General features: G+C 44.4%; 1 protein-coding gene across 1 annotated transcript; it reads right to left on the reverse strand.

The window, feature by feature from the left end:
• Window positions 1-15258: 15258 nt before the first annotated feature.
• SLC25A5 (solute carrier family 25 member 5) lies at window positions 15259-18222 on the reverse strand. The gene is made up of 4 exons (XM_079123434.1): window positions 18019-18222; window positions 16519-17005; window positions 16158-16298; window positions 15259-15682 (listed from the first exon to the last, which is right to left on the reverse strand). The coding sequence occupies exons 1-4, from the start codon at window positions 18127-18129 to the stop codon at window positions 15525-15527; spliced, it is 897 nt and encodes a 298-aa protein (XP_078979560.1). The 5' UTR covers window positions 18130-18222; the 3' UTR covers window positions 15259-15524.
• Between the last annotated feature and the right edge of the window lie 4428 nt (window positions 18223-22650).

Genomic DNA, 22650 nt, shown 5'->3' on the forward strand with positions numbered 1-22650 from the left:
AGGATCCGTTCATGTGATTGTACATGATATGGGTTTTAATATCACCACACTTCCATTGAAAGTGGGTTTTGCCAGATAGCATCTGCCCCCTTGTGGACTGTGCTTTCCTGACATTTTGAGGGAAGAGGAGAAAAAAAAAAAAAAAATGCAGTCTGAAATTCCTGGACAAATACCATAGCCTGAAGATCTCGCAGGGTCTGGCATGGGCCACTCTGACTTTCACCGACAGGGGACCCCGACCCGTGTTCTGGTTTCTTTATTCTGCCATGGAGGGTGGCTCAGTGCTTTGTTCTTTGGCACTAAAACACACTGGTCAGGTGTCTGTATCTTCCTGAGCATATACCTAGCTCCCTTTAAAAACTTGCAGTTGTCTCCCAGCTATCTCCTTTAAAAAGTAACAAGCCCCAACTGAGCACAGTGGCACCTGCCTGCAATCCCAATGGCTAAGGAGGCTAAGGCAGGAACACTGCAAGTTCAAAACAAGCCCCAGCAACTTAGTGAGGTCCTAAGCAACTTAGTAAGACCCTGCCTCTATTCTTTCTTTTTTGGGGGGGTACCGGGGATTGAACTCAGGGGCACTCGACCACTGAGCCACATCTCCAGCCCTATTTTGTATTTTCTTTTCACATAAGAGAGTTTATTAAGCAAACAGGCAGAGTGTCTCCCTACAGGGTAAGAGAGAAAATGAGAGGAAGAGAGGAAGAGAGGAAGAGAGGAAGAGAGAGAGAGAGAGAGAGAGAGAGAGAGAGAGAGAGAGAGAGAGAGAGAGAGAGAGAGAGAGAGAAGCCAGGAGGAGAGAGCATGAAAGTGAGGAGGAGAGAAAGAGAGAGGCTATTTTGTATTTTCTTTAGAGACAGGGTCTCACTGAGTTGCTTAGTGCCTCACTGTTGCTGAGGCTGGCTTTGAATTCACGATCCTCCTGTCTCAGCCTCCGTCTGGAGTTGTCGGGATGAGACCCTGTCTCTAAATCAAATATAAAAAAGGACTGGGATGTGGCTGAGTGGTTAAATGCTCCTGGGTTCAATCCCCAGTACCAAAAGTAAAAAATAAAAAGTAACGAGTCCCATTGATTGCCCTTTTCCTGCCATGCCTTTCCATCCCCACTCCAATCACCCCAGCCTGTCCCTAATCCCCTCACACTTGCATCAACCTTCACACCAGCATCTCCTGGCCCTCCAATTCAATCCATGCCTCACCCCCCATCCACATTAGTCACCCGCACCCCATTTTCCATACAAGGCTCCCTCTTATATAGGAAGATCCCAATCTTCCTGTCAGTTGATTAATACCAGCTGACTACCTACTGTATATGCAGTGATCTCCACATGATCACAATGGTTACCCAGTGTCCTTAAGGGCTACAGAAGGTACTTTATACATGTTATGTCATTTCATCTCCAGGACAACTCTGTGAAATGGGTATTGTTTTTCAGAAAGGAAGATGAGTCTCAGAGATGTTAAGCAATTTGCTTGAGGTCACTCAGTCAATAACTGGTAGAACCTGGACTCAAACTCAGGGCCCTCTGACTGCATAGTCATTCCCTTTTCCACAAATGGACACATTTATCCTAAACTCCTTCAATGAACCTTTACAGAACTTTTTCTATGTGCCAGTTACTGTTCTTGGTGCTAAAGATATAGGGATGTGCAAGCCAGGCATGGCTCTGGTCTCACCTTCTTGGAGCTGCTTATCTCATGGAAAAAAAATGTTTTTGCTTCAAGCATCTGTATCCAGCCAGGTGTGGTGGTGCACCCCTGTAATCCCAGCAGCTCGGAGGCTTGCGAGTTCAAAGTCAGCCTCAGCAACTTAGCAAATAAAAAATAAAAAAGGGCTGGGGATGTGGCTCAGTGGTTGAGTGCCCCTGGGTTCAATCCCCATTACCAAAAAATAAAACCAAAACAAAACAAAATAAAAAAACCCAAAAAAAAAAAAAAAAAAAAAAACCCAAAAACAAAAAACAAAAAACCAAACCATCTATATCCTCCTAGTTTCTGTTGCTCTGCTTGTGTTGACTCTCACAATTTGTGGGACACTTTGATTTCAAATGACCAGCTCCTTCTTTTCTTCCCTCTCTTCTTTCCTTCCTTCTACATTCATATGCCGAGATCCTATTCTATGCCAGGGATGGCGTTAGGCACAGGACTGAGTAGAAACAGAAGCCCTGCGCTCTGGCGCTTGCAATCCCCAAGGCTTCAGGTCTTCCTGCTTCACACCTTTACTCACACCATTCCATCAGTCCAGTCTGCATTGCCTTCCTCAGGTCTCTTTACCAAAATGCAATCCAATTATCAAAGCCTGCCTCAAATCTCACCTCCATGGTGGAACCTTCCCTGATCGCCCATCCACAATCATTGTTTCCTCCTCCTCCCTTTTTTTTTTTTTTGTTTGTTTGTTTTTGGTACCAGGGATTGAACCCAGGGGTGCTTAGCCACTGAGTCACATCTCTAGCCCTTTTTTTAAAATTTTGAGATAGGTTCTTGCTAAGTTTCTTAGGGACTCGCTAAAGTTGCTGAGGCTGGCTTTGAACTTGCAATCCTCCTGCCTCAGCCTCCCGAGGTGCTGGGATTACAGGTGTGCGCCATCATGCCCAGCTCATCATTCCCTTCTTGAATTCATTCAGCACTTAGTATTTAGACAACACAAGCATCAGGACAACTTATTTGGCACATGCCTGGTGCTCTTAAGTTTTGCATTTATATATGAATTTTATTGCCTTGACTTGACTATTCCCCTTGTCATCTACCCGGGAAACATTTTCATTCTCAAGAAAAATTTACTGAGTTTTTATTATGTATTTAGCATTGGGGAAAGTGACAAAACTTTGTAGAGCCTCTTTTAGTTAACAAAGAGCTTTCATAACTATTTTATCATTTGTCACAAACACTACCACTTCCGTTTTACTTTTCAACTTGAAAAATGTAACTTAAATGACTTCATAGATAAATATATTCTTATCATGGAAGTGAACACATTATAGATCTGGCTACCTATACAGCCACCCCACACCAAACTCCTGCAGAGATACAGAGGAGGAAACTGAGGCTCAGAGAAGGGACATGGGGCCAGGTACAGTGGCACACATCTGTAATCCCAGTGGTTTAGGAGGCTGAGGCAGGAGGATTGCAATTTCAAAGCCAGCCTCAGAACATAGTGAGGCCCTAAGCAACTTAGTGAGTCCCTGTCTCAAAATTCTAAAAAAGGGCCGGGGATGTGACTCAGTGGTTGAGCACCCCTTGGGTTCAATCCCTGGTACCAAAAAAAAAGGAGGTGGGGAGAAGGGACATGGTGTGTCCGAGGTCACATAGCTAGTGGTGTAGGGGATTTTCTGAGTCAATCTCTTGGTGTTCCTATTTTTCCCAGCTGCTTCCTAAGAGGGTAAGGCCCCTATTTGTACTGGGCTCTGCACCAAAGCTAGTCTCAGCAAATGTTTCCCTATCAATGGACACCCTGCAGATGTCTTTCCTTTGCCCAAAAGCATTGCCTTCTGTGGTGGGCTGTACTGACCCCATCTGGTCAGTGCAAGCTCAGAATGGCAATTGAGGCCACAAAGGCATCCTTGTAGATGTCCCTTCTGCCACCCTTAAATTCTGAAATCAGGGACCCTGAGAGTGTCCTTTGGGAGTCACTAAAGCAAGGCCTAGTAGAGGCACATCAATCATTGGCTGGGCACAGGCCACGTGGCTACCATTGTGCCAGAGGGAACTATACAAGGCATGATACCATTGTGGAGCCAAAATTTATCCCATACATCTGACACACACAGCCCACTGGCTAACGCATGTCCAAGTTCTAAATTCTGCAGAGATTTGATGATGCTTTGGGGGTCAGGGGAGCAAGAGCGTGGCTGGAGTGGTGGGGAGAGGCTTCTTGCAGGAGCTGGGCTGGACGGAGGTAGGCGGCAGGCAGCCAGTGTTGAGAACACAGCCCTCTCTGCCTGGCTGGCCCCGGCGCACGGGCCGAGGAGAGGCGGAGCGCGCCCCCTGCAGGCAGCTGCGCGAAGGCGGCTGGAGCCCGGCTGTGCGCGCTGCGTCCGGGAGGCGGGAGGAGCCGGGCCTTGGCTGCCACAGCGGCTGCAGCTGCGCTGAGCTGCAGCTTTCTCAGCCTGTACCTTTCATCCAACCTGGCGCCGTGGCGGCTTCGACCACAACACTCGCATTTTCCCCTTAGTGCGAGCCCAGCCCACTACTCTCCTAGTTGTTCTTAGTTGCAAGAGTGGCGAGTGGGGACGTTTCCATCAGTTACTAGCCACAATCCCAGCAAAGACTGTTTTAGCCACCACGCTGACGGCGTCCCCTACAGTTTCCCGTGGAAAAATCCGACACCTAAAAGGCACCAGGCCAACGTCTGAGAGGCTCCGTCATTCAACAAATTCTTAAGCACTTTTGTGCCAAGTTCTGTGCCAAGCGCCTGGCAAATGCTAACTCATAATCCTAACCACTGGGCCATCCAGGTGCCATTATTGAACCCATTTTACAAGTGAACAAACTGAGGCACTGAAAACTTAGTATCTTGCTCAGGTTCTCACAGCTGGAGAGGGGCAGAACCATGCTTATAACCATTGCTCCAAGTGCCTCTTCTTAAGCTCCTGATATTGGGTCAGTCCCCAAACAGGGCAGTGGTTCCCATTCTGAGTCACTCCCCTTCCTCTGGGTCTCCCTAGTCATTTTCCAGGTAGCAAATCATCCTGTGGCCCTCTCTTAAGTCTTAAACCTCTTTCAGGGGCTTCAGCTGACAGGGGCTATATGTGGCTTGCCATGTGCCTCTGTTTCCCCCTCTGGAAAATGGTAATCAGAGCATCTGCATTATAAGGTTGCTGAGAGGTTTAAATGACACCAAGCACAATTTGAGGAACGCCTGGTCTATAGTAAAATCTCAAGAAATGATAAGGAATGTTTTTGTAAGAAGGAACAAACCGGGCTGGGGATATAGCTCAGTTGGTAGAGTGCTTGAACAAGGCCCTGGGTTCAAATCCCCAGCACCACCAAAAAAAAAAAAAAAAAAAAAAAAAAGAAGGAAGAAACCCCACTTGAGCAGGTCAAAGAGGGCCACATCCACTCTAGGGTTCTCATCTGCTTTGGTGACAGGAATTGTCTTAGGAGTTGGGTTGGGAACATTAGGCCCAGGTCTGAGAGCATGTGTGGTCTAATCAGCCCTAATCAGTCAGTTGGTACAGCTCTAATGGCGGAGTCCTCAGGTGCCCGAGTAACATGCCTGCTCCTCTCCCCTTGGAGTGGCCTGAGTCATCTTAGGTGATAGCCAGTGTTCATTATTGTCACCATCACGACCAGATACCCCTTGAGTACTTACTATGTGGAGGACTCTGTATTAGGAGCCCATGATCAAATGGCTAGCATATGATCAGAAGATGGTAGAACTTGATACGGAGTCATATATGATTTTCACACAGATGTGTGGAGCAGGGTATCCCAAGGTCCTGACTCTCTAGTTCTCTAGCATGGACAGCATAGCAGCAGTACAGGAACCACATGATCTCCAAACAGTAGATGCAAGTCAGAAAGACTCTTAATAATTTATTACTGCAGAATTGTCCCCAGGTATCAAAGGGCTGGATTCAGGTCAAATTCACTGATGCTAATCAATAACCAAAGGAACAGTGCTGGGTGTGGTGATGCATGCCTGTAATCCCAGTGGTTTAGGAGGCTGAGGTAGGAGGATCACAAGTTGGAGGCTAGCCTGAGCAACTTAGTGAGACCCTGTCTTAAAATAAAAATAAAAAATAAAAAAATAAAAAAGGGCTGGCTAAGTGGTTGAGCATGCCTGGGTTCAATCCCTGGACCAAAATCAAACAAAAACAAACAAAAAACCCGAAGGAACAAAACAAATCCTACAACATGTCATTTATTCATTCTCTCATTAATTTCTCCCTCCAATGAACGTTTACCATACATCCACCATAGGTGGGTTTCTACTCTCGGTGCTGGGAATGTAAACAGGAAAGAATGATAGCCCCTAATGGAGACAGACAAACACTTAAGTACCATAACATGAAATAAACACTGTAATTCATTCATTGAACAAATGTTTCTTGAACATCTACTAGGTGAGAGGTGCTGTCCTAGGCACTGGGGATACAACCATGAATGAAACAGACAAATTCTCTGGCCTCATGGAGGTGACATAAATAGAATGCTTTGGGGATCCAGAGGAGAGAGCAATGAATACCAGCTGCTGGGGTTGGGGCTCACAGAAGGTCTGGTGTGCACTGGGTCTCAAAGGAGTGCGTCCTGGCAGGCAGAGAAGGGCATATTGGGGGAAAGTAATCACATAACAAACTTGGAAAGCTGAGAGGGGCATGGTCAGGGAATGACTAGAGGACTGTGAGCACGTGCAGGAGGAGCAAGAGAACAAAGGGCATATGTTACTGTCACCCATAGACGGTGCAGAGAAATAGCCCAAAGCTCAGGACCCAGCATTTTTTCTGAGAGAAAACCCTGACTAGAGGTGAAGGGGCGCCCAGTGCTGCCTGTTTATGTGGTTGTGTAGCAGGTTGGGGCCCCAGCCAATGGCCCAGTAACCCCAGCTTCAGCTTATAATCTCAGAGCATTCCTTGCTAAGGACCTTAACTTTTTTTTTTTGGGGGGGGGGGGTGATTCTGGAGATTGAACCCAGGGCCTCAGGCATTACAGGCAAGTGTTCCACCACTAAACTACACCCCCAGAAAGAGCCTTCATTTAAAAGGCAGGTCTGAGTTGGAAAAGCTAAAGAAACTTGAATACGATTGAATTCAAATCTAGAGCTTTAGGTTTAAGTAGTTTGTCCAACAATGATTCTTAAGTTGACTGAAAATAGAAAATCACCCACACTCTAAAATTGAACTTTGTAAACAGTGCTTTGGTGATTACAATTTGTATTTAATATTTGTCAAATGGATTTTGTTGGTTGCTACTGAAACTAGCTGGCTTTCCTATTTGAATACATTTCATGGCTCAAAATAAATAGTTGCACAGGATCACTTTGAAGTTCTCTTTGAAATCTACTGTGGAGTGCAAAGCACACTATCTCACCTTAGTAAACCTCAGTTTCATCAGCTGTGAAATGGAGTGAATACCATACCTCAGGGCTGTTGAGAAAATCAGGAGAGTTAATCCATACAGAGTGGCTAGCACAAAGCCTGGCACAGAAGAGGTCAAAATAACAAGCCCTATACCATCTGAACTCCATAGCTGATTATTTCACCAGCAAAAGCAGGCTTCACTTAATTCAACCTGGCTAGCTCTAGAAACCCTGAAAGGGACTATAGTCCCAGTAAAAAATTTAAGAAATGATATTGCAGCTGGACGTGGTGGCCCACGCCTGTAATCCCAGGTACTTGGGAGACTGAGGCAGGAGGATCACACATTTGAGGCCAGCCTTGGCAACCCTGTCTCAAAATAAAAACAAAATAAAATTAAAGGGGTTGGGGGTGGTTTAGTGGTAGAGCGAAACTTCTTTCCCCAGTACAACTCCCCATGCTAAAAAAAAGAAGTAACATTTCAACTGAAATAGAAGAGTTGATTTCCCATTTCCCTGGTAGACCAACTGAGGTACTACTAACTAGGAATGCATGGGATGTGACCCAAGAAAGAGAAATGTGGAGTTAAGTGGGATTATAATTTCAGGGGCCCCTCTTTTTATCCTAATTGGCAAGCAGGATATTTTTACCCAGAAGCCCACACACCTTTACCCCCGACCCTCATTTCTAGGGTAAAACCATTGTAAGGCTCAATTTGTATAATAAATGGGCTCCTGAACCGTGAGCTTAATTGCAAAAATGAAAGATCTTTTGCCTTTAAAACGCCTTAGTTCTTTGTCGTCGTTTCTCCCCAGCAACTTCTTCCCTAGGGATTGAAATCACAGGGTTGAGTAATCAAGCTGGAGCCTTCTGGATTCCTTGAAATACTGCATGAGAAAAGGGAGTTGGGAGGAGCCTGGTGATCCCACAGAACTCCCTGGCTGGCTGGGCAGTGCAGTCTGGTGGTGAGACAGGCCAGATATATTTTTGGTCTTTATTCCCTTTCATAAGCAGTGTTGTAAAACAAGGGCTCTGAGTTGGAGCTTGGGATTATCACTGTAATCACATGCTCCTGTTCAAGCCATTCCAAGATTTTCTTTCGTTACGACCTTTTTTTTCTCTTTCTCTCTGTGTGTGTGATTCACTTGCCATGGTGGCATTTCTTTGAAACTTAGGAAATCTGCAGATCGGGGCTGGGAATGTAGCTCAGTTTTAAAGTGTGTGCTGAGCTTCTTCAAACTGTTTTGGAAAATCTGAAGACTGGGGCTGGGGGTGTGGCTCAGTGGTCGAGAGGGGCTTAGCCTGCGTGAGGCCCTGGACTTCACCCCCAGCACCAAAAAACAAAAAACCAACCAAACAAGAAAGTTGTTTAAAGTAGGTCCCCCGTATTGTTCTAAGCACTTCACACATAATAATCCCTTTAGTTTGGGGGCTGGGGATGTGGCTCAGTGGTAGAGTGCTTGCTTAGCATGCACAAGACCTGGGGTTCCATCTCCAGCACCCCCCAAATCTCTTTAATCTTCACAGATTCCTACGGAAACCAACTGAATTGGTTCCCTCCCTCTGAATTAGGAACAAAAGTTCCCCCACTGAGAGTGGAGGCTGGAGGGACTTCCACTCCAAACTGTGACAGGCACCATAGAAATTGGGAACTGACACTGCCCTTTCAGACGGGTCTACCTGCAGGCTAACTAAATCTGCATATGCACATTTCCTCCTTCTTGTCTCACGGCTGCCACTAGCTCCTCTCCCCTGCCTCTTCCTCTTTAAAAGTTCTGCTAATTTTCAGGGATTGCCATGATAGAACTTTTGAAACAATGAAGTTTCTTCCATGTTGCTTCAAAGCTGGCTTTGAATAAAACCTATTTTCCTACCAATTTAACTCTGAATATTCCTGAAGCAGAAAACATTATTGCCTAGCCTCTTTTTCCCTATTGTACTGCCCTGTATGCAATACTATGAGGTAGGTACTATTGTTATCTTCATATTCCACAAGACAGTTGAGTAAAATTTGGATAATTGACAAGTGAAAAAAATTAGTATTTGGGAATGAAACCTCTTATTTATTTATTTATTTATTTTATTTTTTTAATGAAAGCTTCTCGGGAGCCAGTCCTGAGCAGAAGATGAAGAGCAGTGTGCTCCGCTTTGGGCAAGACTAGGAGATAAGAAAGTACTAGACCTTGGTCTGCCTCTGTCCTGATGTACAGAACTGACTCCACATACCTTCATCTATTCCAGCTCCACGAACAGGAGTGGATCCATGTTTTGTGGAGGTATCAGTTTTTAGGTACTGGGAATTGAACCCTGGGTACTTTACCACTGAGCTACATCCCAGTCCTTTTTTTTGTTTTTGTAAAAGGGATTGAACTTGGTGGTACTTAACCACTGAGCCACATCCTCAGTCCTTTTTTATTTATTTATTTAGAGATAGGGTCTTCTTAATTTGCTTAGGGTCCCCACTAAGTTGCTGAGGCTGATTCTGAACTCGCCATCCTCCTGCTTCAGCCTCCTGAGCCTCTGAGATTACAGGCAGGTACACCACAATGCCCAGTATCCCCAGTCCTTTCTACTTTTTTTTTAACCTTTATTTTATTTCAATTTTTTTTTTTTATGTGATGCTGAGAATCAAACCCGGTGCCTCACACATGCTAAGGCAAGTGCTCTACCACTAAGCTACAACTGTAGCCCCTTTACTTTTTATTTTAAGACAGGGTCTGGCTAAATTGCTGAGGCTAGCCTCAGACTTGTGATCCTCCTTCCTCAGCCTCCTAAGGTTGTTGCGATTACAAGTGTGCATGACCATGCCCAGTGGTGTTCTTTTTTAAAACACACAAATTATCTTTTGAAAACTTTTGGATGCATCTCTGGGGCCCTTCTCAGAGCTTGAAAGGGGCACATGCCCATGAGATGAGGTTTCTGCTTCTCTGCAAGACATGTTTAGCATTGTAGTCCATTCAGACAGTGATTTCCTTTTCACCCATAAACACAATGCCCTCAGAAGCTGGTCTCTCAGCAGCTATTCAGCAGAGGCTTTGCTGTCACTGTCTTTGCAGCCACGAACATCTCCATTCTGGGAGTGAAATCATTAGAGATGATGAAACATCTCTAATGTCATAACATTTGGTTTGTTCTCTTAAATCTCAACAGTGCTAAATTTCCTCCCTGGGTTACAAAAATTGCCCAAAGTTGGTGCATCCCCGTAGTCCCAGCTACTTGGGGGCTGAGGCAGGAGGTTCACTTGATCCCAGGAATTTGAGACCAACCTGGGGCTGAGGATGTGGCTCAGTGGCAGAGCACTTGCCTAGCACATGTGAGGCACTGGGTTTCATGCTCAGCATCACATAAAAATAAATAAAAAAATTAAAGGTATTGTATCCATCTATAATTAAAAATATTTTATTTATTTATTTTTTGCAGTGCTGGGGATTGAACCCAGGGCCTTGTGCTTGTGAGGCAAACACTCCACCAACTGAGCTATATCCCCAGCCCCTAAAAATATTTTAAAGAAAAAGATGAAAGAAAAAAAGAAAAAAAGACCAACCTGGGCAGCATAGTAAGACCCCATCTCGAAACAAACAAGTAAGAAAAACAATGACAACAAAAACCCCACAACACAAAAGTTGCCCAAGACGGATGTTCACTATCAAAATAAGATCCTACTTCCAGTGTCTCCTTCACTGACAGTCATGGAGAAGCCATGGATTAATAAACTTTAATTTAACTCAGTTTTGGCTCTGAAGAGGGTCCAGTGAAAGCAGCCGCCCAATCTGTCACTTGAACAGTGTTTATATTTGTTGCTGGGATACCGAAGGCTCTTTTAAGCCTTTGGCTAAGAAGAGCACCATGCGTCTGACCTTGTTCACCTGCACATCCAGCAAATAATGGCCGAAATGATAGAAAAGCTCCTCCAAACATTTTGAGTGGAACACAAGGCAGTTTTGTGCCCCAAAATTGCAGCATCCAATATTTGTTGTTCAAATAAATCTCAACCTGCATACAGAAGTGCACATTACACATAATAAGATGAGGCTGGGAGAAGATAGATGTTAATTATTTTGAGGTAAACCACATCACCTTTGACCCAAACCCGAGCTGTAATTTTGTTGCTCAGCTTCTTGGTCCCGAAATTAATGTAAATCTTTACATTTGTAATTTTACTTGCCAACGCCAACCCGCCTACACCATCTGTAAATGACTGCTCTGAGTCAGAGACCATTCAGTTACGATTGTATTAGATATTTTAAAATGTTCTCTGGAAGCATTAAATCACCTAATCCCAATCTTTTCACTGTTTCTGTTTTATGGAAAAACGATGGAGCGGGAGGATGTCTCAACTGGGACTTTGAGTTTGTCTTCTCCCCAAATTCCTCCTTTCATGGGTGAGAAACTAAGGCTCTGATGTTAGAAGCGACTTGCCCTCAGGCCACTCAGAGACCAAAGGAAAGTACCGGTTTAGGATTTTAATAAAGGGCCACACTTAGAAATCCTTGCCCAGTCTAGAAGCTACCCCATCTATCTCCCCTGCCCTTCTGTCTCCGATAGCATCTCTAAGTCATGGCCCCCCAACAGTCTGACATTCTTCTCAAAGAATTGTGCCATTTTGAATCCAATGGGTCAGAATGTGATTCTGATAAATCAGCATCTTACAACAACAGGCATTAATTTGGGGAGGGGAGATGGATAGACAAGACATTGCTAATCATGGTGACTTTTGACAAGGCAACGGGGACTAGGGATGGGAAAGGCAGGATGGGGAGCTGTTTATTTTTCATTTTATATCTTCACTGTTTGATTTTTATTACCATGTACAGATACTAACTGTATTAAAACCCTAACAGGCAAATTAGAAATACGTATTCACAAACTTCAAAGGAGAAATAGAATTTACCCCAGTAACGCCCATGCTTGAAAACCCATTATATAGTACAGCAGTACTTAAAAAATTTTTTCTACCAAAGTATCCGCAACAGCAGAAGGGATTGAATGGGTTCCCCCAGGAGTCTGGGGACAGTGCCAGAAAAGGTCCTTGTATATATATAAGAACTCTCTTTGCAGTTTATGTTTTTAAGATGCCTTTAAATTAATAGACCCTCTAGCATATCTTCATCTCTTTTAATACAAAAATAATGGCTTAAATGACTTACCATCCACGAAAACTGCCCCTGTGGGAAGACACCCCTTGTTTCTTTCTCCAGCGGTCCGAAGCGCCCGCAGCAAACCGCCTCCAGTTACTGAGTGGAGAGGCCCCCCGGAATAGGAACCGCGGCTGTGCACGAGCTGACCTGTATTCTGGCTCTCTCACCTGGAATCAGGCTTCACGGATCCTGTTATGCATTGAATAGTAACAAAACAACGGCATAAATTAGGGTGTTGCTAAGATTGTGTACCATCAACGTTCGCATGAGCATAATGGACATAATGAATTCTATAGCACTATCCTGCACAGCTTGGAGAGATTAAAACCACTTTGTCTTTAAATTAAATTTCAAAAATCATTGAACAACAAGAATAGCAAGAACAACAACAACAAAAACCCCTACCTCATCTATGTCAGTCACCCAATTGTAGGAGGCACCACTTCTTGCTTTCTGATCATTAATGCCCGGTCCCATGTTTGTTTTAATAGCTGCCAGCTCAGTGAGTCCACATCTATTGTAATAACCATAAAGGGGGCTCGGGTCCTCGTGTATTGTGTATGCAGCCCTAAGTGGAGAGCCTCTTATCCCCTTTCAGGAACAAAATCTATAACTGCAAAAAGACCTAAGCTGAAGTTGATTTTATATAAATACTATGCAATATAGTATGTCTAGGCTGTGGAAGGAAAAAAAAAAAAAGGTGGGCTTGAATGAGATAGGTGCTGGCTAAGTTGCCCAGGTTGGCCTTGGACTTGTGATCCTCCTGCCTCAAACTCCCAAATAGCAGGGATTATAGGCGTGTGCCATCCAGCCCAGCTTTTATTCCATTCTACTTAGAGCAAATATTCATTCAACAAAAACTAGTGCCAAATTACAAGAAAACCTCCCTCCTGTTGGAGCACTTTCTAGATGGTAGGCATCATATGTACTGCTCAATATGCTTTTATCATGAACTCAACCTTTACTCACAACACCTGAGAAATACGACCAACATTATTATATTCCCATTTCACAGATGAGGAAACTGAGGTTCCAAGAGACTAAGTGACTTGCCCAAGGTCATACAGCTAAGTAAGCAGGAGAGCCAGTATTAAAATTCAGGTACTTCTCACCGATTACACACCTATAATCCCAGTGACTCGGGAGGCCAAGGCAGAAGGATAGCAAGTTCTAAGACCAACTTTAGCAATTTAGTGAGACCTTACCTCAAAATAAAAAAATCAAAAGGGCTTGGGATGTGACTCAGTGGTATAGCACCCCTGGGTTCAATTCCCAGTACAATGAAAAAATAAAAATAATAAAATCCGGTACTTCTAATTCTAGAGCCCCTGAAATCTGAACTGCCTCTTAATTATAGTTGCTATTTATGAAGTGCTTATTACATATGTTCTCTGGTAGATGGTTTGCATAAACTATTTGATCTTTGCAACAACCCTCTAAGGTGGACATTATTATCCTCATTTTATGGATAAGGAAAATTGAGGCTTAGAGAAATTAAGTAACTTGTCTAACAGCATAATTAAGTGGCAGAATCCAGAGTTCAGATTTTTAGCCCAGTCTTCTCTGATACCAGAACAATTTTTTAAAATTCTTTTCTCTAGGAACAACTCAGATGGTATTTTCCTTCTGTTTTCCCGAAGAGAAGACACATCATCAATGACAAACGCCAATTGCTGCAAAATACCAAGAGCATCTTCACACACAGGAGAGAATGCTGAGCCTCCTCTTTGTGGTCAGAACGGAGTTCTTAACAGCTAAGCTAAGCTATGACTCAGATGCTTGGCCAGGGGCACACAACAAAAACCGTAGGATCTCCCAGGCATCAATGTGTGCTATCATTCATCTGTGAATAGCCCTTATACAAGCCAGTGTGTGGGACGTGTTCCTCAGGAATGTTTTCCCTGAGTATGTGAATCACTTATTCTATCATTTTCTTTTTTACTGGGGATTGAACCCAGGGATACTTTATCACTGAGCTACATCCCCAGCCCTTCTATTTTTTATTTTGAAACAGTCTCACTAAATTGCTGAGGTTGGCCTTGAACTTGCAATTCTCTTGCTTCAGTCTCATTACTGGAATTACAGTCCTACACCACTTTCATTTTCTATTTTTGATGTTGTGGCTTGACAGACAGGTGGTTTATACTTTTTGCAGATCTCATGATACAAACCTTGCTGGATTTTTTTTGTGGGGGTACTGGGGATTAAACTCAGGGGCACTTGACCACTAAGCCACATCCCCAGCCCTATTTTGTATTTTATTTAGAGATAGGGTCTGAGTTGCGTAGCGCCTTTTGCTGAGGCTGGCTTTGAACTCGTGATCCTCCTGCCTCAGCCTCCCCTATCTGCTGGGCTTATAGACCTGTGGCACCTCACCTGACTCCTGCTGGATTTCTGTGCCCTCAAGAGCTACAGAAATTGCTAACACTCTCATGGGGGTCCCAAATAAGAGTTTATCCAAAAGAAACACGAATGTCCTGCATTCATGGCCATTTAGCTCGTCAGGCAAAATGCAGGTGCTGCTTTCCCCTTGGTAAAATGAGTTCTAAGGTCAGAGCTGTTGTCTAGCACTCTCCATAATCTTTAACAGCACTGCAATCTCAGCACTACGTTAACTGTGCCAGCTCTAATCCTCCGCTTTGAATGAGATTAAATAAAAATGGCTTGAGCCAGGTGAAGATGGATGAAGGCTGGCAACTAGATGAAAACTGGTTAACAATAATTACCTTATGTTTTAAAATCTTGTTTAAATGAGGTGTTCAGACAACAAACCTAACTACTTAAAAGTGAACAGTTCAGCTTATAGTTCTTGATTACTAACCCAAAGGACTGGGCAAAGTGGGTACAGGGTCCTTTCTGGAAGTCGTTCAAATGTAACAGTCCATAGGAAATAGACCAATGTATTTTGGATACACTGGGCTCAGATTTCATTTTGCTAACGTACTTGGAATGTTGACAGATGACACAACTAAGTTCTTCTTTGGCAAATTCATGGCTGATAATAGGTCTAAAACAGTTCATCTCAGGACACAATGTAGTATTTACTCAAATGTAGCACTTAAACACAGTAAATTTTTAATATGAAAAGAAATAGCAAACGAAACAACTGTTTTTAGATTCTTTTATTTCTTCAAATTTGTTATTTATCAGGAGTGACTGAAATAAAAAATATAATTGAGTCCCATCATTACTGTCATCATCATCATGGAAATGGCTTTAAGAGAAAACTGGCCAGATGAATATTATTGCTTCCCATTTTCAACCAGTAAATAGTTGCCATTGATAAACAGCCAAGAGTCTGTCCAGAATGCTCAAGATATGTTATATAATACAACATGCCTGTTCACAGGCAGGGAAAAACCTAGGAAATAACTTATGTGAACTTCTTGATTTCATCGTACAAGACAAGTACAAAAGCACCACCCATGCCTCTGAGAACATTGGACCATGCACCCTTGAAAAAAGCTTTGCCTCCTTCATCGCGAGCAATCTTCCTCCAGCAGTCAATCGTGCCTGTGTACATGATGTCAGCTGCAAAGAATAAAGACAGAATTAAGAGACCTAAGGCTAATGAAAGTCCTAAAATTCACTAAATAAAGCAGAGCCCCAGCTGTAAGAACTAACGCAGTGTTTTGCTTGTTTACAATGCTGGGTATCTAGCCCATGACTTCAATCAAGTGCTCTACCACTGGGCTACTATACCTCAGCTCCTAAAGTCAGTTTAAAACTCAACTGAGCACAGGCAATACTGAAATATTAATGCTGTGATTGGAGAACAACAACAAGCATGTGTAGACTACCCACTGGTCTTAACCTCTAATACCATTTAAGCATCTCATTCATAGGCATCTAAAAGTCCTGCTCACAGGCAGCTGTGTAGAAGACAGATGCTATCAACCCCATCCCCTTGACCTGAATACACTGCCTTTTTTAAAGGAAGGCATCACTAGTTTGTGCCCAGTTGCCCCATGCCCAGGACTTTATCTTCTGCTCAAGTGCAACTTACTTCCTTTGCGCCCTGACTGCATCATCATGCGGCGGCGAACGGTATCAAATGGATAGGAAGTCAACCCAGCAACAGCAGTGACAGACTGTGCAATCATCCAGCTGATAAAGATGTGAGTATTCTTGGGATCTGGAAGCATTCCTGGGAATAGGAAAGAGGTGCTTTTACCAAAAGGCAGGGTTTTACTGACCTATTTTCCACACCCTCCAAACATTTCATCTGTTCATGAGTGTTGAAGGGAGGAGCTTGGCTTGCTTCAGCAATTAAAAACCAAATCTCTGGCCCCTGAACTATTAGGTTGGCATAATGATCTTTTAAACTGCTCATAAGAACACAGCTTCAAAACACACAGCAAACTTACCCTTCGCAGTGTCATAGATACCAAAGTAGGCAGCTCGGTAGATGATAATACCCTGCACAGACACATTAAAGCCTTGGTACAGGCCCTTAATCCCATCAGATTTGTAGATCTTAACCAGGCAGTCACCAAGGCCTTTGAATTCCCTTTCAGCTCCGGCTTTTCCCACATCAGCTGCTAGACGGGTTCGGGCAAAATCAAGAGGATACACAAAACACAAGGATGTGGCCCCTGCGGCTCCACCTGATGCCAGGTTCCCTGCAAAGTAGCGCCAAAACTGGGTCCTCTTGTCCACACCGCCCAGGAAGATCTGCTTGTATTTATCTTTGAAGGCAAAGTTGAGAGCCTGGGTGGGGAAGTATCTGATGACGTTGGCCAGGTTACCACGCCAGAAGGACAGGACTCCCTGCTCCTTGGGGATACGAACCACGCAGTCTATAATGCCCTTGTATTGCTTATCTGCGGTGATTTGCTTGCTGGCATGCTGTACCTGAGGGACAGGAAGGAGGCCAATAGGGACAGTTATAACCATGGAGAAGGAAAGAGCATACGTGTATCATCTCTTTCAACACCCTTTAATGTTGGCTTCCCTTTCTCCAAATCTAGTCTTCTACATCACACAGGCTGGACCCTACTTAACGGCGGCCACCATCACAGAGGAAAGGGGATCTGCATCACTGAAGGCATTAAGTCTCTCCCTTCGAGTGGGGAGGGGGCACATCCAAGCGGACCTGTGACCTTTAGACCCAGGAGAAAGGTCATTACCTTAGTCTCAGGTTCAGCGGCATTAGGGTGAGTCCCACGTAGGGGCAGTCACCTTGTGACCGTGGCCTACGTCTCCGTTTCCTGAGCTCCTTCCTTCCCGCTCCACCCCCGCACCCTCCCCCCCCTCCCGCTCCTAGAGGTGACCGGTGTGCCACCACCCCTACGCTCGCGGGCGCGCCCTCTAGAGTCAGAGCCAACCAGCGCACAGCGCAGGAAAGCAGGCCGAGGGGCCGCGGCGGCTGCGCGGGGGCGGACGTACAAGGCACATGCGCTGCTTGGCGCCGGCTTCCGGCCGGCGAGGTTTGAGCGCGGCCACGGGCTGGGCAGCCGCTGGACCGGTCCACATGGCCTCCGCAAGGCTGTTATCTCCTTGCCGCGACCTTGAGGTCTTCGGTAAGGACAGGTGTTCCTCCTTCTAGCGCCGCCTTTTAGGCTCTGCCCTTGCCCCCCAGGCCCAGGGAGGCAGTCTCTCCCGGACTGCCCCATGCGAGTTCGCTGCCTTGGCGAGACCTAACCCTTGATCTCTGTCACCTCCCTCGGTCCCCGACCTCTTCCTAGACTCAACTCCTGGTCACTAAAGGCACCTCCCTCAAGTTTCCCTTTTGGCTCCACTCTGTGGCCACTCCTACCCTCACCTTCCCATAGGTCTAAAGAACTAGTCCCCACCACCCTTGGGGACATCCTCTTTCTGCGCCGACCCCCAACTTCCTGGTTGGGCCCCTAGATCTCAGGACGTACCTGCAGCAGCAGCTTGACCCGCTCGATGGGCGCTACCGCCGTCTTGGAGATGGCCGCGGCCACTCCACCAGCCAGGAAGTCCTTGGCGAAGGACACAGCGGCATCTGTCATGTTGGAAGAGGAGGAGGCGGGCGACTGGGGCACAGAACTGGGTTAGGAACCGGCTTTGACTCCCGGGCTCTGGGGCGGAGCGAAGCAAATGGCCGGTTTATATAGGGGAAGACTGCGCCCCGGCGGCCGGCGTCAGGGGCGGGCAGGGGCGGGCAGGGGCGGGCAGGGGCGGGCGCCGAGCCCGGCGCGCAGGGCAGTAGAGCCGCTGAGTGGCTCGATGTGCCTGGGGAGGAGCCCTGGAGGTCCGGCCAGGCGCCGCCCTCCGCGCTGCGGGGGCTAGCCCGTGGCCCCTGACCGGGCTAGAGGAAGCGGTGGCCCCAGGGAATACTTCGCACCTGGACACCGACCCTGCCCCAGGCCTTGGAGTGCGGAGGAAGGGCGAAGTCACAGAGTACCTGGAGAAAAGGCCTTGTAGCGGGCCAAACCTAGAGGCACACTGGTTACCCGGACACCAACAAAACTCAGTAATCAAGATAAATAATATTTAATGCAATATTTTAAAATTTTCACATAGGAGAACCATGGCCTGCAGGCTGGTCACCTGTTTTTGTAAATAAAGTTTAAATGGATACCCAGAACTGCGATCAGGGTGAGGCAAGTGAATCTAGGTCATTCTAGTGCAGGATGGGATCCTATCTTTATTTAAAGTTTTCATCATTTGCTTATTATGGGTTTTTGCATTACTTTTGATTTTTTAAAAGCAGTGCATTAAAAATAATTTGTCTCGATTACGGAGTTGTTCGTCACTAAGGTGCATGGCTTATTCACTTCATCCTAGACCTGGCACTGCCCTGCATCTACACCAGTGAAGTCAGAGAATATTGGGGGAATAGCAGAGCCAGGACACTGTCACCATGCCCGAGACCCCAGTTTTCAAATACAATTTAACGAATGTTATTTGGGAAATTGGCCTAGGAGAGTACAAAGGACTGAGTTGAGGGTTAGGAAATGATTTTAGCCAGAAGCCAAATACAGAGATTGTACCCATAAAGGTTAAGAGGCTTAAGAAGGTTAAGAACTAGGCTGACATTTGACTCCCTGGACCCCAAGTAAAGTGCTCTTGGATTGAGTAGATTTCTGAACTCCCCAAAGGTTTGGAGGATTCAATAGACTTAGACTGACAGCCATTGTGTCCGTAGACAAGTGCTCACAGAGCCCCTTAATCCCTGCACTGGGTAAGCATTTGCCACAGATGTCCTTAAAAAGCTTGAGTGCACTCCCTCAGGTTCGGAACAGCAGCAGGTAGTGTAACTGCAGATCCCACATCTAAATAATCATAACAGTGTTTACAGAAATGAGGACAACTTTTAAAAACAGCAACTGCAGCTGAACCTTAGGTACCCAGACTTTCAGACTTCTCAAAGGCAGAATGCCAGCAGGCCTGTGCTCACTGAAGGTATAGTGGCATATCCCTCACTTTTCCTTCCCTGCCTTCTTCCACCTTCTCCAGATCTGCTCACTACAAAACCCAATTCTACAGTTCCTCCAGGATTGTTAGGCTCTTCTACAAATATACTCTGTAATTTAATGTTAGTCTTCCCAAGAACCCTAGCAATCCAAAGTGATGGGTGCAAACTGCAGGTGTTCAAAGGAGTAATTTTGAATAAAGCTTGGTGATCCTAGGGGAGATCTTTGACCTGTATTAGTGAGAGACTGAGTGGTTTTCATTAGCTGATTATGACAGTAATGCAGTTGGATACAGAAATGACCTGGCTGTGCAGTGCTAGAAAATGATAGGGCATATCCTCTGAAAGCCACAGTCACCTCTACTTCTGGTGAGAGAAGCAACAGCTAAAGCACAATCCTATAGAGGGTTTTATTTGGAGGGAGGTGGTTTTATAATGCATTTCAAAATAAAATTCAAAACCTTTCTAATTTGAACTCGACATTTTGATTAATGCATTTTATTCAAATGTTAATTGCTTCTTGATATACCTCACTGTCACTAATGCATCCCTTTTCTACATGTGACCTTTCATTGGCCACATCTGCTATTCCCTTTGAGCACCATGCCCCTACTCTATTCTATTCCAGAGCTCTTTTACCATTTCAAGCACTTCCACATTTACTCTTTTTGTTAGATTCCCCCCTCTTCACACACACACATACACACACACACATGCATACACAATAGGATAAAATAATTTAATTACATGGAATTTGTCCCTTCTCAGTCCATGAGTAACTAAGTGTAGCTTTACTGAAGATGAAATACAATCTAGGTCATTAAAAAACCACTTCTTGACACGACTTGGAATTTTGCTAAGTCCACAGTGATTTAGAGCTCCCCTAGGTGCCTATTACCATGTATATTTCAAGGATTGGGATGTTCTTAAAAGTGTCAAGATCATAAAAGATAACGACTGAGGAACATTCAAGGATTAAGAGACTGAGACCTGGCACCTTAACGTGTTGTGTGATCCTGGGCACAAAAAAGGATGTGGTGACACTATTGGTGATATTTGAATATGTGTAGATCAGAATAGTAGTATCAGTACAACTGTTCTTAGTTATGGTGGTTATGTAAGTGTTAACATTTAGAAAAGCTGGATAAAGGATATATAGAGGGGCTGGGGTTGTAACTCAGTGGTGGAGCACTTGCCTAGCATGTGTGAGGCACTGGGTTCAATTCTCAGCACTGAATATAAATAAACAAAAAGGTCCATCAATTGTTGGGTGTGGTGGCACATGCCTGTAATCCCAGCATCTCTGGAGGCTGAGTCAGGAGGATCGTGAGTTCAAAACCAGCCTCAGCAAAAGTGAGGCACTAAGCAACTCAGTGAGACCCTGTCTCTAAATAAAATATGAAATAGGTCTGGGGATGTGGCTCAGTGACCAAGTACCCCTGAATTCAATCCCCAGTACCCCTCCCCCAAAAAAGTCCATCAACAACTTAAAAAGAAAATTTTAAAAAAAGGATATATAGAAATTCTTTGTACTTTTTTTTTTGGTACTGGGGGATTGAACTCAGGTGCTTTACCACTGAATTACATCCCCAGTTCTTTTTATTTTTTATATTGAGACAGGGTCTCGCTCAGTTGCTTAGGTCCTCACTAAGTTGCTGAGGCTGGCTTTGAACTCACAATCCTCCTGCCTCAGCCTCCCAAGTTGCAAAGATTACAGGCATGCATGCACCACCATGCCCAGCTCTTTGTACTGTTTTTTTTTTTTTAAATTAAAATTTATTTTAAACTGATACATAAAGAAAATAGTACATATTGATGGGTTACTATGTAATTTTTTGGGGGGGTGGGTTACTGGGGTTTAAACTCAGGGGCACTCAACCATTGAGCCACATCCCCCAGCCCTATTATGTATTTTATTTAGAGACAGGGTCTCACTGAGTTGCTTAGTGCCTCAATTTTGCTGAGGCTGGCTTTGAACTTGTGATCCTCCTGCCTCAGTCTCTCCAGCCGCTGGGATCATAGGTGTGCACCACCATGCCTGGGACTGTGTAATGTTTTGATACTTGTATACATTGTGTAACATTTAAAGAGTTAAACATATCTCAAACATTTATCATTTCTTTTTTTTTCTGTTATTAGGGATTGAACCCTGGGTGTTTTATCACTGAGCTACCTCCCCAACCCTTTTTTTTAAAAAGGGTTGCCAAGGGCGGCTTCAAACTTGCAATTCTCCTGCTTCAACCTCCTGAGTAGCTGGGACTACAGGCATGTGCCACTGTACCTGGTCATTTACCCTTTTTTTTATGGTAAAAACTTTCAAAATTCTTTCTTCTAGTCTTTTGATTGTACATTGTTACCTATAGTAACCCTACTGTGGAGTTCCTTATATATTCTAAATATCAACCTCTTATTAGATGTATCTTTGTACAATTTTTTGCACCATTATTGTAAGTCTAAAAGTTGAAACAAACAAACAAAAAAAGAAACCAGGATCAAGTCCAGGGGAATAGAAAATAATATTAATGATAATAATAATGCTGTTGATACATGGCTGACCAAGTCATTAAAGTCTCATTTCTCCAGTGAGACATGGTGGGGACCGTGTTATTAGCTACTTTGTTTCTTGGAGCTATATAGAATACAAGATTAACAAAGAAGGAATTAAAGATAAGGCAGTGCCTAGTAATTCTAAAAAAAAAAAAAAAAAAAAACAAGGAAGAGAGTCAGAAGCAATACTAGTGCCTTAGGTATATATGTACCGACACCCAGAATATGGGTAATAAAGCAAATGTAAAATTTTAATACAAGAAGGAAAACATAATTTTATAGATATTGTTCAGGTTCTGTATAATGGAACTTATGGCTTTGACATCTGGGAAAGGAAGGGTAAACCTGGTTCAGAGAGATTCCACGTAGAAGAAGAGGAGAGCAACAATTTAGCAAGAAGGTATGACCAGTATAACTCATTGGCTGGAGGGTGAAACATATTCATCAAGAATGAAAAGGAGATATGAGAGTGATTTGGGTTGTGTAAGTATATAAGAGATACTGCTCAGGTAAATAAAAAAGATATGAAGAAGAATTCATAAAACTCATAGAAGCAAGAATGATCACA

Source organism: Sciurus vulgaris, assembly GCF_902686455.1.
Source record: "Sciurus vulgaris genome assembly, chromosome: X".
NCBI lineage: Eukaryota > Metazoa > Chordata > Mammalia > Rodentia > Sciuridae > Sciurus > Sciurus vulgaris.